The sequence below is a fragment of the Rhipicephalus microplus genome, chromosome 5 (genome assembly GCF_043290135.1).
Source record: "Rhipicephalus microplus isolate Deutch F79 chromosome 5, USDA_Rmic, whole genome shotgun sequence".
In the NCBI taxonomy this organism is placed as follows: Eukaryota; Metazoa; Arthropoda; class Arachnida; order Ixodida; family Ixodidae; genus Rhipicephalus; species Rhipicephalus microplus.
This window is the reverse complement of record NC_134704.1, coordinates 179223352-179240050: the sequence shown is the minus strand read 5'-3', so window position 1 is coordinate 179240050 and position 16699 is coordinate 179223352. Positions and strand designations below refer to the sequence as shown.

Sequence of the window (16699 nt, the reverse complement as noted above, 5' to 3'; positions counted from 1 at the left end):
TACCTGTCTCGCTTCAATACTCAAGGCGTTACCCTTGTCAAGATGGATAAATAGGCTAGTTGGTCGAAAACACAAACACAAAAAAGAATGGGACACTAAAGAGACATTATGACAAGGTTTACTGTAGCTCTATTCAGCATGTAAATGTGTTTGCTGCTGCAATATGTAAAAGGATGCTGAAACTGGTCCTTGGTACTTGTTTATTGTCCCACTCTAAATGATTCAGCAACATTAAATTGAACAAAAGTGACATAAAATTACTCTGATTGTGTGATTGATGATTTTTTTAACCGGGATTCCTTTAAGCGGACAAGATGTGTCATGCCATTTCAGTCAAACCTGAAGGAAATGGTGACAGGCAAATGAACCGGCCAATAACCAGTCACACCTATGGTGGCGTCTGGTGCAACAACACTTTCAGCACTGCGGTCATTCGCATTCACTGCAATCTAGAAAGCAGGATGGTGGGTCACTATGTGCACAACATGAATCAGATATACAAAAAGGTTTCGCAAAACAATTATAAATAGATGATACGACCCTTGCTCCATAATGCTAGATGAAAACAAACAAAAAAAAGACCCCTCCTCCATGTTTCGTAAATGCCACTTCAAAACTTGCGTATGCATCACACACACCAAACACACAAACAAGGTATAACAATGGCAACAGCTGCTTCCTTAAATTAAAATGATGAAAACAGGTTCAGCTGGCCGCAATGTCTGATGCTGCAGTTGCAGTACACCGGTCGCTCTGTCCACAAAGTATAACCACAGGGAAAGAGAAAAAAACTGCTTCGCTTTCGTCACCCGAGTTGCACCACTGTGTAGCAGAGGTCAGTTCAGACAGAAGGAGAGTCCACAACACACAAACACACTGGAGTCTGGAACTTTTGATAGGAAGCCAACCTGGTGCCCAATGAGTGAGCACTCCACGAAAGACCACACACCACAAAGAATCCTACTGCAAAGAAGGAACACGAGAAGAAGGGGAGGGACAGTTCATGGCTCACTCGCACAGGAAACCGACCTCGGCCACTAACGAAAGGAAGAGTCGAGCTGATGGCATCCAGCAAGCCTTGTCACAGGGCTTTCTTGCCCTTGATTTTGTCAATGATGTTGCAGATCTTTAGAGCAGGACCAAGTTTGAGGCCCATGTACTTCATCATCATGTCGCTGTTCAGGAGAAGCAATGCTCGGCCATCAATCTCCTGCAAGTATGGTGGGTGCCCTGTTTACAGTGGTGTGTTGGAAGGTGCCTTCATTATGCGAATGGGTTAAAAAACATGGGGCTGACATCTGTTTCTGTCATTCCAAACAGCTCAATGCTTTAGAGCAACAGAAGTGTGTCAACAGGGAACTGTGAAAACAAAGTTCACAAACATGGTGCAAGTGCTCCTGTCATGGTTTCAAAAAAAGCAAAACCAAAAACGACAATGTAGCAGCCAAGAATGATGGTACAGCTGTCATCAGCAATAACTGTGCAGCTGGCCTAGCTTGCACAACTTAGGCTACAAATTTTTAAAGCTACCTAGGAAAAAAAAAAAAAATCGAGCAGATTCCATGCAATTTTTCTGGAATCTATTATAGAAGCTCCGATGGTTCGACAATACAAAAAGATGAACTGCTTGCAATTGGCATCAATGATGTACTTGGCAGGGCAAAGGTAAGCTTTCTAGGAAAATATATGAACTCAAGCCAATTTTTAGTGGTGCTGCATACAGTGCGGGTGCAATAAAATTTCAGCAAAAATGAGTAGCTTGTGCTTTCTATGCAAAAGGCCAGAGTCGGTGTATAAAGCATTAAAGTTACGAAGCATGTTTATGGGCATAGCATATTTTTTATTGCTATGGTTGAGAAGAAGAGCACACAAACATGCACATATAGCACTGTGGGTTTGTCTTAGTGCCTTTCTTGTGTCTCATTTCTTTGTGATACTATAGTAACCAGGAGTAAAAGTGTCAGCCTAATGTCCGAAATTTTCCTACGTGCTGCAGGGATTCAGGTGACTCGCTCAATTCTTGAAGAGCTAGAATACTTTAGGCCACAAATGCTCCACTGATGTGCGAAGCAAACGTAATAGTCAACTACAAGCACTTTTACAGGTGCAGCAAGGCACAGAGACAGGATTGCAGATAATTGTGACAAAGTGTGAAGTTGCACGACTACTGCATATTGGACCGCAGATAAAATATTTCACCATCATCAACAGGACAATACACATGCTTTTGGTGGCTGGCAATTACATTGTTCACAACTTAAAGAGAAAGTCGTACTGACACAGTGTACTACGACTAATGACGTGTGATGGGACTTGCACGTGGTACAGAACTCGAGACGTGCTAAACCACAAAATTCTGCTTTGAATAGAAGATTCCAGGACATATCAGTCATAAAGACTAGGGATATGAGAAAGAAACTCACATGTCTGCGGAAAAGGTCCGAGTGTGTGGCCAGAGCTGCATCCAGGTTTGATATGTAACGGATCACATCTTCAATGCTCCACTCTGATGGAGGGGACGATGGCGGCGGACCGGGCTTAATGGCAGGGGGGCTTGTCATCGTGGTGACTACTACAGACCTCTGCGATTTTTCTGAGTGATGGCTTGTTGTTGAACTGGCTGCGAGGTTTACAATCAGCAAATTGCATATAATCTGCTTGTGACACCACCAAGCGTGGATTGTTGGAGACAGAGCAACAATAACAGTGGGAATCAGTATGTATTGTACTGGAATGGCTGTACGAATGAAATCAGTTCCAGATAACTCTGTTGCTTATTCACTATCTGCGGCCATACCTATTGCCACAAGTCTGCTAGACAAGCAATACGGAAATCTCTGCGGGTATTTCTTGAACAAAGTGAGCAGTATTTCACTGAAGAGGTTGAACGGTGGTTGTTTTGATCAACTAGATCACTACGTATCGCACTATGACTGCCGTTGTGTTACATCATTCTATTTACTCGAAAAAGCTTTTTGCCAGCTACTGGCAACCTTTCCATAAGAAAGGCCCCCTGTGAAACATCTATTCCATTGCAGGTGTTTACCAGTGTGGCTACAAAGCACAAGGACTTCGTTAAATTGAATATGCGGCACACAAATTGCCAAATGATAAGAAATAAACACATGGTCCTTTAAGGAGCTGAGATCATGAAATAAGTAAAGTTCATTACATTGCCTGTTTTATTATACATTGCAAAGAATTGTAACTGTTTTTTTTGCAAAATTCAGTCACGTTGAAAAAATCTATATCTGCAATAAAAGAGTCTGGGTGAGGGGGCAAGTGTTGTGAACTGCACCACAATGTATCCGTACTACATGCCACTGCCAGCCTGACAAAACAACAGTAGCACTAAAGGCTCAGTGCACTAGTGGTGTTGGGCACAGTTCATTGCACCTCATTGGTGCCTATGCCCAAAGTTTGCATTTATGGCTTTATTTCAAGCTGTACAGGTTCTATTGTGCAACGTTACAAGCACTGTAACATACAAGTGTGCACACCAAAAGGGTGTCATCCTGTGACGGTGCATACGCGGTAAACTACAGTCGAACCTCGATATATCGAACGGTGCGGCGATTGCGAAATAGTTCGATATATCCACAATTCGATATAAAAAAATCACGAAAAAAATGCATCAACAGCTTGCTGAAAACAACCAACGAACCGTTCAAGCGTGGTGCACTAAATACTCACTTGAAGATTCAAACATAGTATTTATTGTGTTGGTTTAAAATATTGAGAAAGAGTAGCCTGCTTTTTGTTGGCCACGGCATGTTTGACGACTGCGTCCTCAATATAGTCTAGGCGATCCATAAGTGATAAGACGGTGCCTTCAATCGCGCTGCAGTGGCGGCGCACAAGGGCCAAGGCAGCTACGACCTGAGCTGATGTCAGGAGCGGGGCACCATCAGCGCTTGCGGGATCCACCTCGGCAGAGTCTTCATTTGGCTGCTCAGCAGTAGCTTCGGCGACAATCTCCACATTCGTGAGCTCCGCCGTTTAGTTAGGCCTGTTGCGCACCACAGCGCGCGACAGGCCTAACTCCAAACGCACGAAAACTGCGAGCACAACGACCGATGCGTGCCGATGCTACGGGGGAGGAGCTTGCAACAAGTGCGCAGTGTGCCGTTGACACCATATAGACTGCAACGACTGCAAGCTGCAAGGCTGCGGCGCGAGTCCGGGTGTAAAGCGCGCACATGGCGCGCCCATGCCGGCTCGCCTGACTGCTTTCCCTTTCCCGGCGGTGTTGGTCCGAGACAGTCGTCTGTGTCCTTTCTCTCCTATACTTTCCTCCTCAATCTTTACCTCCCACTTCCCCCGCGCGAAGCCGTGTCGGTGCCTTCGTATTGAAAGAAAATAACAGCTCCGCGCTTTTCTCTTCACTTTCCTCATTCAAGAACCTCTACCCCAAGGCTGCGGCGCGTACGCCGCTACGTTAAAGTGGCGCTCTCGGCGCCATCTGTGTGCCGCATTCGTAAACGCCCGCCGCTCTACCCCTACTTTCGAGAGTTGCGGGAAAGCTCGCCGCCTGTCAATGAAGCGCGGGCGGTTTGGGGTGGCTGAGTTCGATATATCCATTATATAATTAAAACTTTGTTCGAAATGAAAAATCAATAATGCATGCGATTTCCCGCGTGATATAAGAACGGTTTGATATAGGCCATAATTCGATATATCCGTGTTCGATATATTGAGGTTTGACTGTACATTATATAGTTGATCTGTGGCTATGCGCCAGCAACAACAGCCTAATAAAGCCAAATAGCATAGGGGACATTATTTACTGCTTTTCACTACGGTACAGTGATTGTAACATAAATAGAAAGGATCTGATGTGGATGAAAGAAGCTTACTGCCAGCGATCTCCAAACTGACAACTGCTCGCTGGAAACAATAACATAATGCCAGCTTGCAAAAAAAAAAAAAATGTCGAATACTTGCCATCATGGCTATGAGAGGTGTTCTCCAATGCTGCAATGTTCAAGTGCATAGAGTACCCAGTAAAACAGAAGAGAGTGTCTGTTGCTATAGTGCAGTCAGTAAAACAGCTGACACTCAACTTAAAGGTTTAGGTTTGGTCCTGTCTGGTGGCAAGTTATTTTTCATAAAATTTAATTCCCTTCTGTTAATGTTATCACTAAACTACGGTTAAAATTACAGATAATGTACCCCGTGCACTTCTTGACTTCATAAGACAATATCTAACATAAAAATGAGTCCTTGATCCCTTTCCTATCTTCAGCATTGAACAATCAGGCATAAAAATGACTAAATTCAAGCTGCCAGTAGAACCAGCTCATCTTCTTTTTCATAGTAGATAGAGAAGCAGAGCTTTTCACAGGTACATCGTGGTCACAAACATGTAATGGTTGAGTATCTCCTCCTTTTGTTCAACTGCAACTAAGATGATTTGTTCAGCAGAGAGTGAACCAACAGAAATCTCTTGAACGGAACAGCTGCTTAATTTAAACAGCAGCCTCTATTATGGCTGACATTAAATAGAAATTCTGCACCATGTTCATCCAGCAGTAAACAGAACTCCTGTTACCTGAAACACATTTTCTTGCTCCCTTCAGGTTCTATTTAAGAGACTACACAGCATTTCTTCCTCACCATGCAAAGCAAGCTTCTGCACTTGGTACCCACCTTCAGAGTCGGCGCTGCGGACGCAGGCTATCTTAGCTGGCGTGCCCGCCTGTGGTGAGAGCTCTGTAGATGGAGGGCGCTTTGACGGTGCCACGGGAGCCGGCGTAGTGCTAGCTGGCACTGTTGGGGACCCATCCACCGAAGACTGCTCCATTGCTACAAAGACAATATTCTTATTAAGTGACCTAAGGAAACTATCCAATGTAACATCTTAAGCCAGTCATCCTCTAGTCAGTTTGGTATGGCCAGGCACAACATGGAGAAACATACACACACGACAGAAAACAGTTTAAGAAATACAGATAAAAGTCATTCTAACAATGCTCAATTTTACAATGTTTGTGACCCAACAAAAAAAAAATTATTTGTCAGCAGGTACCCACAAAACTAAATGCTGTCATCCACCCAAAGTAACAAAAATAACTTGCCATATGATCTACCAAAGATTTTCTTGATTTAAATAAGCACAAAAGCAGTGATTTTCACCGGCTTTTGACATAGAAGACTTGTTTCTTGAAGTGTATACTCTAACATCATCATGCTGAAACATTTATACCACTGCAGCCAGAACCCTAGTTGCATTTTGATGAGGCAGCATGTCACACCCAGGTATTGATTAGTTGATTCAACAATCGGCAGCACTTCTTCATGACAGACGGTATCACTGCACTTGTTCTCCCTGTTTTTTTTTAAATATCCCTATTACCTGGCCTAAATCGCATCCTGCATGAAGTATTGTGATACTGCTCTCTAAACAGTGTTCAAGATAGCACGTAGGACACTCACTGGAAAGCTCTGCCTCATGGTTATCACAAAGATTTTCCAGCAATTTGCTGCAGGATTCAAGAACCCTCTACTGCAGACCACACCTATCTCGCACCCGGACGCCAGGCTCCCGGCACATACTCTCGCACCCAGACGGCCATTTTGTTCTAATCTGCCAAGGCGCGTATCTGTTGCGCAAAGTTAACGTGGCAAGCCGCATCTCAGGGACTTTAAAATAGGAAAAAGCACCTAGTCAAGCCACTACCACTTACTAGAAGTCGTCTTGGCACCACTGTGCCATCTTTGAATCTGAAAACAATCAGCACAACAGGAACATTTTACTCAGCACTGTCTGTGAAAATCACAACACAATGCGAAAATTATGCCGGTGCAGTGTTTTAAGATTGCTCACATTTACACACACAACAGAAAATGTAGAGCTCCACCACTAGTAGATGATTGTATTGAACAGGAAAGACAATGGGCCCAGTGGAAGTATACGAGTACACTTACTGCGTGTATTCAAGCGTGACGCCAGCTATTTTGCTTGCAGGAGTAATTTGCATGCAGTATGCCTGTAGTATGCGGCACCAAATCATTGCCGAACTCTTTTGCAGGCTGCATGCCAATAACAGGCGATGATTTGAATCGACTCTAGCATGCATGCACACACTGCACCCATTGAGTGCAAATGTAACAGCATACTATCGATGCAAAGAAATGTGAACAGCGGAAAGCGTGTGTTTTTACTTCTTCAAACTGGTCATGCTTTGATTGCCACTAGGCGAATCTGTGCTTTCAGCCGGCGTCACTGTAGCACCATAAAACCTTGCTCTGGCTGGCACTTTCGCACTGTGAGCATGTTTCTAGTGCCAAGACATGACTGGCGAATGATAAACGCATGTGGTGCACGAGCACAAGCCAGAGTGGGATTCTAACGCTACGGTGACGCCAGCTGAAAGCAAAAGTTTTGCCTAGTGGCAGTTAAAGCATGTCACAGTTTTAATTGGAAGCCACGCTTTTCTTTGTTCACGTTCTTTTCCATGGCAATAGTATGTACCTGATAAAGTTGCTTCCACAGACTGCAATGCATGTGCTGTGGACATTCTGGATTGTCGAGGAAGGCCTTCTCATCATTTCACAAGAAAACAGCACAAATTTTCAAGAGAGGAAAAGCACGAAGCATGTTTACGGCTGCACTCAGGTCAAGAAGTTCTGCGTTAAAATAGTGGGGCGTCTGCTAGGACGGCAGTTAAGGATGTTGCTTTGCCGCACTTGCGACAGGTTGTGCGACGTGCTGCCTAAATATGGCGGCACACAGTGAACTCTGTGTGTGTTCTGGTGTATAGTCGGGAGACACACCTCGTGGCTTGGTAGGGGCCTTGCTTGCGCACTTGGTGCATCCACCCTGCAGTGGCTGGCTGGAGTAAAAGTTCTCACAGCAGAGCAGTTCCTCGAAGAGGTTCTCCAGGTAGGTCCAGAAGGCTGACACTTTATCCACAGTCGGCAGGTGGCATGTATGTGATTGGCCATCAAAGGTGGCTGCACACAGGGGCATGCTCCAAGAAATCACCAACATGACCACACAACATAAGGCTGGCTTATTATGCCTCACTTTTAATGCAGGAGAGACACAGTATGGGCAAATCTCTGCACATTACTATCACAGATAAGTTGCAACTAGTCTGATTCATAGCTCTTATGCAGTTCATTGCCTCCATACTTCTTTTTTGCAAAATCCTCACTAAGAACGCTGCAGCTAGCTTTGCACATTGTAAACAGAAAACCAAGAAGCATATGTGGCTAGAAATGCACCTTCTTGCACCCCAGGTTTGACTGGCACGGCAACATGTATCACACTATATGTGGTCTAATGAGCCAACAACTATGTTTATCAGCTGTCATGGTTTTTCTGTGAGTGCAGGGACTCCCTGTGGCTTGATACTTTCAAATATACACAGTACCATGTACAGTGAACATCTAGTTATGGGTATTACAAATTCTGGTAATAGGGGTTCATAATATTCCCTGGCAGAAATGCGCTGTTTACAGCACGAAAAATATTGGCTGTTCCGAACAATTTTCACATAGCTGCGGAGCATAGGAACATGCAAGCAAAAGCGGCAGCCAAGCCATCCTAGTAACTGACTTAAAGAAATTGACGCAGCTGCCACAATGGGATCTGAATAGGATTCCTAGTTGCCAAGGAACAGTCCACATCATGAGAGCACACAACATCTCATTGAAAGATTTCCCGACTGCGTGACTTGTGGTTTATGAGCTATAAAGGACATTGCAAGAGAGCTTTCCACCCCAGAGTCTGCTTTGACCACTGAGGAAGGATACAACATGTGCTCAATGTGCTGAGGCAAATGAAAACAGTGAGGGCAGGTGTGCACATTTTATGCATTCCAGAAGGTCATCGTGTTCAACAATTCGAGTGAGAATAAAATGTAGACGTCTACGAAAATTCTTTTGATGCAAATAACTTCATTTGTAAAATGCAGTGATGCTAAGTGCACGAAGAAACACAAAGGAACAGTTCCTTCGTGTCTCTTTGTGTCTTAGGCTGCTTTGAAGCAGCTTTTGGAGCAGACAAAAATGCATTTTAGAGCAACAAAACTAGCTTTCAGAGCAGATACTGCTAGGGTCTATTTCAAGACGCGTACTATTTTAATGAAGAAATCCGTAAACAGGGATTGTGTCAAGCCGACATCCTCAGAACAAAACTGTAATGTTTTAGCCTTGAGAAAGACGGTTCCGCTTGTCGAATAGTCGGCCCGACAAAAACACTGTCTACAGATTTTTTCTCACAGGAATGATAGAATTACAATTTGCTGCATGCTATTCAAGCATAATAGAGTAAAAAAGAAAAGCAAATGATATCCCTGACAGATAACTTGACCATATTCAATAGACAAAGTCAATGATAAAATTTAAAAACATAGCACTTTATCATAACGTGACTGAAGATCAGTTGACTGCTGATTTTTTGGAAGCCAGACTTTTCAGAGATGCTTGAAAATTCAGACGGATTTCACGACAGCATCACAAGCCCTACCGAGGTCTATGAGTAAGAACATCTGAAATTTTCTACGTTGAAACTCTTCGGCGTCCAATTTTTTGTGCTTTCAGCCGACATTCTAGGTATGAAACAGCATTACTTAAAGCACCACCTCTGCTACATCTATGTCCTCGTAGGCTTAAATGAGCGCCTTGAAGAGTCGTTCGACGTCCTAGTAATGTCCAAAAATCGATTTTACTGCAATGCATAAGTGCATTGGGGTGAAGCAGATAAAAATTTGAAGGGGCCGGTATCACCGTGAAGTGAGGTGATGTCTAACGGATAAGCACCGGAAATGATTGGAGGTGTGGTGGTGGCAATGTGGCAAACACACCAATTAGGCCTAATCACTTTATGATAAGCATCTTCAGCTAGCTGCTTGTTACTGCACATGGCATAGTTGTCATCGTACTGCACGCTTTTAATCACTCACGCACGCCGCAGCCCGCGCTGCCTTTCTGTGCGAATTGACTAAGTGCACCGCACATACATGGTGCCTTCATGCATGAAAGCAGTTCGTTATCGCCGCGCCTGTGTGTGATCAAAAACAGAGTGGGCATCAAAAACACTTTTTTGTGACAAACACGCGCATACGAAAGCGCCCCAGTAGGAATAGCATCAGCTGTGTAGGCGATGTGCTGCACACAACTAAGAACAACTCTCGTGTGGCAGCAATTGCCACGTGTTGCCAGAGATTTTCGTACAGTGGCGCATCTTCTAAGTGCACATCGCGTCTGGAGATGCAGACAAGTATTCCTCATATCTGCCACATCCTTTGAGTTCTGTGTCGTCATTTCTACACACTCCATGCGATAAATCCACAACTTATTCCACGCTTTGGTGGTATCGGCGGCGTTCATCATGCGCCGCATATTTACATATAGACGTCGGCAGGCCCTAAATGTATTTAGGGAAGCCTGAGTGTGCACAGAAATGCCTGATAAGTATACTCTAGAAGGCATTGAAGCTATTTAAGACGGAGCTGTGGCAATTTGATTACTTTAGCAGAATAAAAATTGGAAATTCACTGTGTCCCAACCATCTATGGTCCCGACAGTGACATTTGACCAAGTTTGGCTTGGCTTACCTCGGGTTGCGCCTTACGCAGGTGCACTGCAATGCCAATTTCAACTGGAGAACGTCAAGTAGTTTTGTTTCTGCAAGTCGAAGCACACCCTTTGGCGCAGGTTGGGCGCAGACTCGCCAAATTTTTAGAAAGTGTAGCAGCGTGTAGTAGCCAGGGCAATTCAGCGCACTTTGGCGCAGCAGTAGCATCACTGAAGATGTTGTGTACATTTTGACAATATTGCCACGTTCCATTTCACAAGTTTCTGTTATCGTCCCAAAACACCACACGATTCTCAGCGCAAACCGCGCCTGCAGCTTTCGAGAAGGTTCCGGACTGTAGTAGATCATTTCGATAAGATCACGCCCACTGTGCGAACGGTACAGATTGTTCTGGAACCTACGCCACCGCCAGCGATAACGCTAGAACATTCGACGGCAAAAGTATAAATTCCGACGCGCTTCGCCGCTTGTCAGTTGTTGACCGAAGGCCGACGCTCCGTTCGCCGCTATCAGTCCGAGACTGCAATCTGTGCGAGACTGCTGCTGTAATTGGACTTTCCGTTCACCGGGCACAGGTTTGCCCAAATAAACAGTTCAATCCCAACACGAAGTCTCCCGTCTTCGGCCACGTCACGACCCCGTGACATCTGGTGGAAGTGCTGCTTCGTTCATGTACCGGACGCCCCCGTCAAGCCGTGAACCCAGCCCACGTCGCGGAGAAGACACCGACGCCAACCAGGAGCAGCGAACAAGCCGCCGACAGCAAGGGCTACCACCGGAGTACGGGCTTCTACAAGACAAGGCGCAGAAGACCATGGCCATGACCGCGACTGCAGCGACAATGACAACCGCAGCGTCCCAGCCCACGATGGTGATGCATCAACCCAGGGAACCACCAATTTTCCATGGGTCATCGTTCGAAGACCCGGAGTCCTGGCTAGAAACATACGACCGCGTGGCTGCCCTCAACCACTGGGACCATGACGAAAAGCTGCGTCGTGTGTTTTTCTATTTGGAAGACACCGCAAGGACCTGGCTCGAAAATCGGGAGTCCACGCTCCGAACGTGGAATGTTTTCTGCGGCGCATTTCTGCAAACGTTCGCGAGCGTCGCTCGCAAAGAGAGGGCCGCTGCTTTATTAGAGACCCGGGTTCAGCTACCAAATGGAAATGTCGCCATTTTCACAGACAGAAAAAATGACCCAACTATTCCGTCACGCTGACCCAGACATGCCTGAGGAGAAAAAAGTTCGTTTCCTCATGCGAGGGGTCAAACAGGAGCTCTTCGCGGGACTGATGAGAAACCCACCGAAAACCGTCCAAGAATTTGTAGCCGAAGCGACCACTATCGAAAAGACCCTGGACATGCGCACCAGACAGTATAATCGTCACCTGACTGCAGACTGCGCTGCTGCTCAAGCCAGTAACTCCGAAGACCTGCGTGAAACGATCCGAGCGATCGTGCGGGAAGAGCTGCGCAAGCTGTTGCCTTCGGCGCAGCCTCAAGTGAATTCAATCGCCGACATTGTGCGAGAAGAAGTTCGGCAATCGCTTCAAATTCCCCACGCACTGCTGCCCGAGCCGGAAGCTATGAGCTACGCCGCTGCACTGCGCCACAACGCTTCTGCCCGTCCACGCCAGAACGCCGCCCCATCGCACTTCCGTCGACAGATGCCACCTCCGCCACCACCCCCACCGACGTCATACCGTTCGCCAGCGGCCCAGCGCAGTGCACCGAGGAAGACTAACGTCTGGCGCACCCCTGACCATCGCCCGCTCTGCTACCACTGCGGCGAGGCCGGACACACATACCGCCGTTGCCAGTACCAACAGATGGGACTGCGTGGCTTCGCCGTCAATGCACCGCGTCCACAGCCAGGAGAACGACCACGTGACATCGCCGACTACCTGACAGGAACTCGGTGGACACCACGAAGCCCTTCGCGTTCGCCGTCGCCCAGCCGCCGCGCGTCACCGCACCACCGGCAGAACTCTGGCCCAACGCGGGGCCGGTCTCCTAGCCCGTATCAGGGAAACTAAGGGCAGCAACCGGTGGAGGTGCGGTTGCTGTACGACGAACTACCGAAGATCCTCCGACGACGACGCCGCCGCGACGGAGCTATCCGAACACAACGCCAACCAGGCAAAGCCCTGACGGCGAAAGCTCACTTACCGAAGGTGGCCTGACGACGCAACATGGAAGCAGCGGAACAAGCCGACGCAGCCGTGACACGACGCCACGCCCTAACTGTAATGCGAGACGGCGAACTAGCGACCTCGACGTTCTTATCGACGGCCACAGTGTGACCGCTCTCGTCGATACTGGAGCCGACTATTCTGTTATCAGTGGGTCGTTCGCCGCGAAGTTAAAAAAAGTTAGGACAGCTTGGAAAGGCTCTGAAATCCGCACAGCCGGAGGTCATCTCGTAACGCCTGCAGGAATCTGCACAGCGAGAGTCACCATTAACGGCCGTATTTATCCTACAGACTTTGTAGTCCTACAGCGTTGCTCTAGAGATGTCATCCTTGGCATGGACTTCTTATGCCTCCATGGTGCTGTCATCAACCTAAAAACAAAGTCAATAACGTTATCCACAGAAGAAGCACTACCGCCGCGCACGCCGTCAGGACACCACGCCTTGAATGTGCTGGAAGAACAAGTCACCATTCCACCTCGCTCAAGCGTCATTATTTCAGTCGGCGCTCCTAAATCACCTGATTTGGAAGGCGTCGTTGAAGGCAGTCAGCATCTGTTGGTCACCCGAAATATTTGCGTCGCAAGAGGAATTGCAGAGCTGCGGGGAGGCAAAGCAACGGTTATGCTCACGAATTTCAGCAATGAGTACAAACACGTGAACAAAGGAACAACGGTCGCATACATCGAAGAAATTGTCGAAGCCACCAGTTCTTTCGCTTTCACCGATTCTGCGGAACCTGCTCAGAGGAACCAAGCCTCTCCCGTAGCTTTCGACGTCAATCCCAGACTTCCGAACGATAAGCAAGAACAGCTCAACGCCCTGCTCCTGCAATACGAAGATTGCTTTTCGTCGTCATCGAAAATTCGGCAGACCCCAATCACGAAACATCGGATCATAACCGAAGAAAATGCCAGACCACTCCGTCAGAGTCCGTACAGGGTTTCGACGCGAGAACGTGAGGCCATGAAGAGACAAGTTGATAAAATGCTGCGGGATGACATTATCCAGCCGTCCAAGAGTCCATGGGCATCCCTTGTGGTGTTAGTGAAGAAAAAGAATGGGACCCTACGTTTCTGCGTCGATTATCGCCGCCTGAACAAAATCACAAAAAAGGACGTGTATCCTCTCCCACGAATAGACGACGCACTTGATCGGCTCCATAACGCCAAGTACTTTTCGTCAATGGACCTCAAGACTGGCTATTGGCAAATCGAAGTCGACGAAAGAGACCGAGAGAAGACGGCGTTTATAACACCGGACGGCCTCTTCGAGTTTAAGGTGATGCCCTTCGGCCTTTGCTCAGCGTCTGCAACTTTTAGACGCGTTATGGATACAGTACTGGCAGGATTGAAGTGGCAGACTTGCCTTGTGTACTTGGACGACGTCGTCGTGTTTTCCTCAAGTTTCGACGAGCATCTTCGGCGCCTTGAAGCTGTACTTCAAGCCATCAAGACTTCCGGACTCACACTGAAGCCAGAAAAGTGCCGATTTGCGTATGAGGAGCTCTTGTTTCTGGGGCACGTTATCAGCAAGTCTGGAGTTCGTCCCTATCCACGGAAAACAGCCGCCATCGCCGACTTCCCGCCGCCCACTGACAAGAAAGACGTGCGCCGATTTCTGGGCCTGTGCGCCTATTATAGGCGGTTCGTGAAAAACTTCGCCCGCATCGCCGATCCTCTCACTAACCTTACCAAGGCCGACGTGGAGTTCAAGTGGGAAACGCCACAGAAACACGCTTTCCAGGAGCTTAAGCATCGCCTCCAGACGCCTCCGTTACTTGCCCATTTCGATGAATTCGCCGGGACAGAAATACATACTGACGTAAGCAGCGTAGGTCTTGGCGCCGTTCTTGTGCAGAGGGCTGACGGACTTGAAAGGGTTATTAGTTACGCCAGCCGATCGCTATCCAAAGCAGAAGCAAATTATTCCACAACAAAAAAGAAGTGCCTCGCCATCATCTGGGCTACGTCGAAATTTTGCCCCTACCTCTACGGCAGGAACTTCAAAGTTGTGAGCGACCACCACGCCTTGTGTTGGCTAGCCACCTTGAAGGACCCTTCAGGTTGCCTCGCACGATGGAGCCTGAGACTTCAAGAATATGACATTACTGTCATTTACAAGTCCGGCAAAAAACACTCCGACGCCGACTGTCTCTCTCGTGCGCCTGTCGACCAACCGCTACCCGACGACCCGGAGGACGACTACTTCTTGGGAACGATAACTACCGACGACTTCGCTGAACGACAGCGGGCCGACCCGGAACTTAAGGCCCTAATAGAATACCTCGAAGGCAGGACCGCCGAAGTCCCGAAGGTATTCAAGCGCGCACTTGCGTCGTTCTTTCTACGAAACGGTCTTCTACAAAAGAAAAACTTTTCACCGCTTCGAGCTAAGTATCTCCTTGTGGTGCCTTCAGCTCTGCGATCAGAACTCCTGCAGGCCCTGCACGACGATCCGACGGCAGGGCACCTCGGTGTTTCTCGCACGCTCGCGAGGATACAAGAAAGGTACTACAGGCCACGTCTTACCACCGACGTCACTCGTTATGTGAGGACATGCCGGGACTGTCAGCGACGCAAGACACCGCCGACAAGGCCAGCGGGACTTCTGCAGCCAATTGATCTACCTTGCCGACCTTTCCAGCAGATTAGTATGGACCTACTGGGGCCGTTCCCGACGTCGGCTTTCGGAAACAAGTGGATCGTGGTAGCTACCGACTACCTCACCCGCTACGCCGAGACAAAAGCCCTGCCAAAAGGCAGTGCATCTGAGGTAGCTAAGTTCTTTGTCGAGAATATCGTCCTACGTCACGGCGCCCCGGAGGTCCTTATCACCGACAGAGGAACGGCATTCACTGCCGACTTAACTCAAGCGATCTTGGCATACAGCCAAACAAACCACCGCCGGACGACAGCGTACCACCCACAGACCAACGGCCTCACCGAGCGGCTTAACAAGACGATCGCCGACATGCTGTCAATGTACGTCGATGTCGAACACAAGACGTGGGACGCCATTCTTTCGTATGTGACCTTCGCATACAACACGGCGGTGCAGGAGACGACGCAGATATCTCCATACAAATTGGTCTACGGAAGGAGCCCGGCAACGACGCTCGATGCCATGTTACCCAACGTCACCGACGAAGAAAACCTCGATGTGAGCAAGTACCTTCAACGCGCCGAAGAAGCCCGACAACTTGCGCGTCTCCATATCAAGAATCAACAGACGACCGACAGCCACCGTTACAATCTTCGACGACGCTTCGTGGAATACCGGCCCGGTGAACGCGTTTGGGTGTAGACGCCGATACGCCGACGTGGACTAAGTGAAAAGCTTCTGCGACGGTACTTCGGACCGTACAGGGTGGTTCGACGTCTCGGCCCACTTGATTACGAGGTTGTCCCCGACGGCATCACGAACTCTCAACGACGCCGATCGCGACCTGAAGTCGTCCATGTCGCGCGCCTCAAGCCGTTTCATGCGCGTTAACAAACTGAACCAGTGTTTTTTGTATTATTGTTGTATCGTAATTTATTCATTGTACTTTCTTGCATTATTATTGTACTTTCATCTTTAGTTAAAGCATCGGGACGATGCCTTTTTTCAGAGGGGGGCAATGCCACGTTCCATTTCCCAAGTTTCTGTTATCGTCTCAAAACACCACACGATTCTCAGCGCAAACCACGCCTGCAGCTTTCGAGAAGGTTCCGGACTGTAGTAGATCATTTCGATAAGATCACGCCCACTGTGCGAACGGTACAGATTGTTCTGGAACCTACGCCACCGCCAGCGATAACGCTAGAACATTTGACGGCAAGAGTATAAATTCCGACGCGCTTCGCCGCTTGTCAGTTGTTGATCGAGGGCCGACGCTCCGTTCGCCGCTATCAGTCCGAGACTGCTGCTGTAATTGGACTTTCCGTTCACCGGGCACAGGTTTGCCCAAATAAACA

General features: G+C 47.8%; 1 protein-coding gene across 3 annotated transcripts in view; it reads right to left on the bottom strand.

Moving 5' to 3' along the window:
• Window positions 1–815: 815 nt before the first annotated feature.
• The window catches only part of Scm (Polycomb protein Scm), a 156031-nt gene continuing 140147 nt past the window's right edge, over window positions 816–16699 (bottom strand). For all 3 annotated transcript variants that reach the window (XM_037424887.2, XM_075896244.1, XM_075896243.1), the window contains 4 exons: window positions 7777–7956; window positions 5650–5805; window positions 2424–2620; window positions 816–1210 (listed from right to left, as the gene is read on the bottom strand). In XM_037424887.2, coding sequence (XP_037280784.1) covers window positions 1082–1210; window positions 2424–2620; window positions 5650–5805; window positions 7777–7956 — 662 coding nt within the window. In that variant the 3' untranslated portion in view covers window positions 816–1081. The remainder of the gene's footprint in view (window positions 1211–2423; window positions 2621–5649; window positions 5806–7776; window positions 7957–16699) is intronic.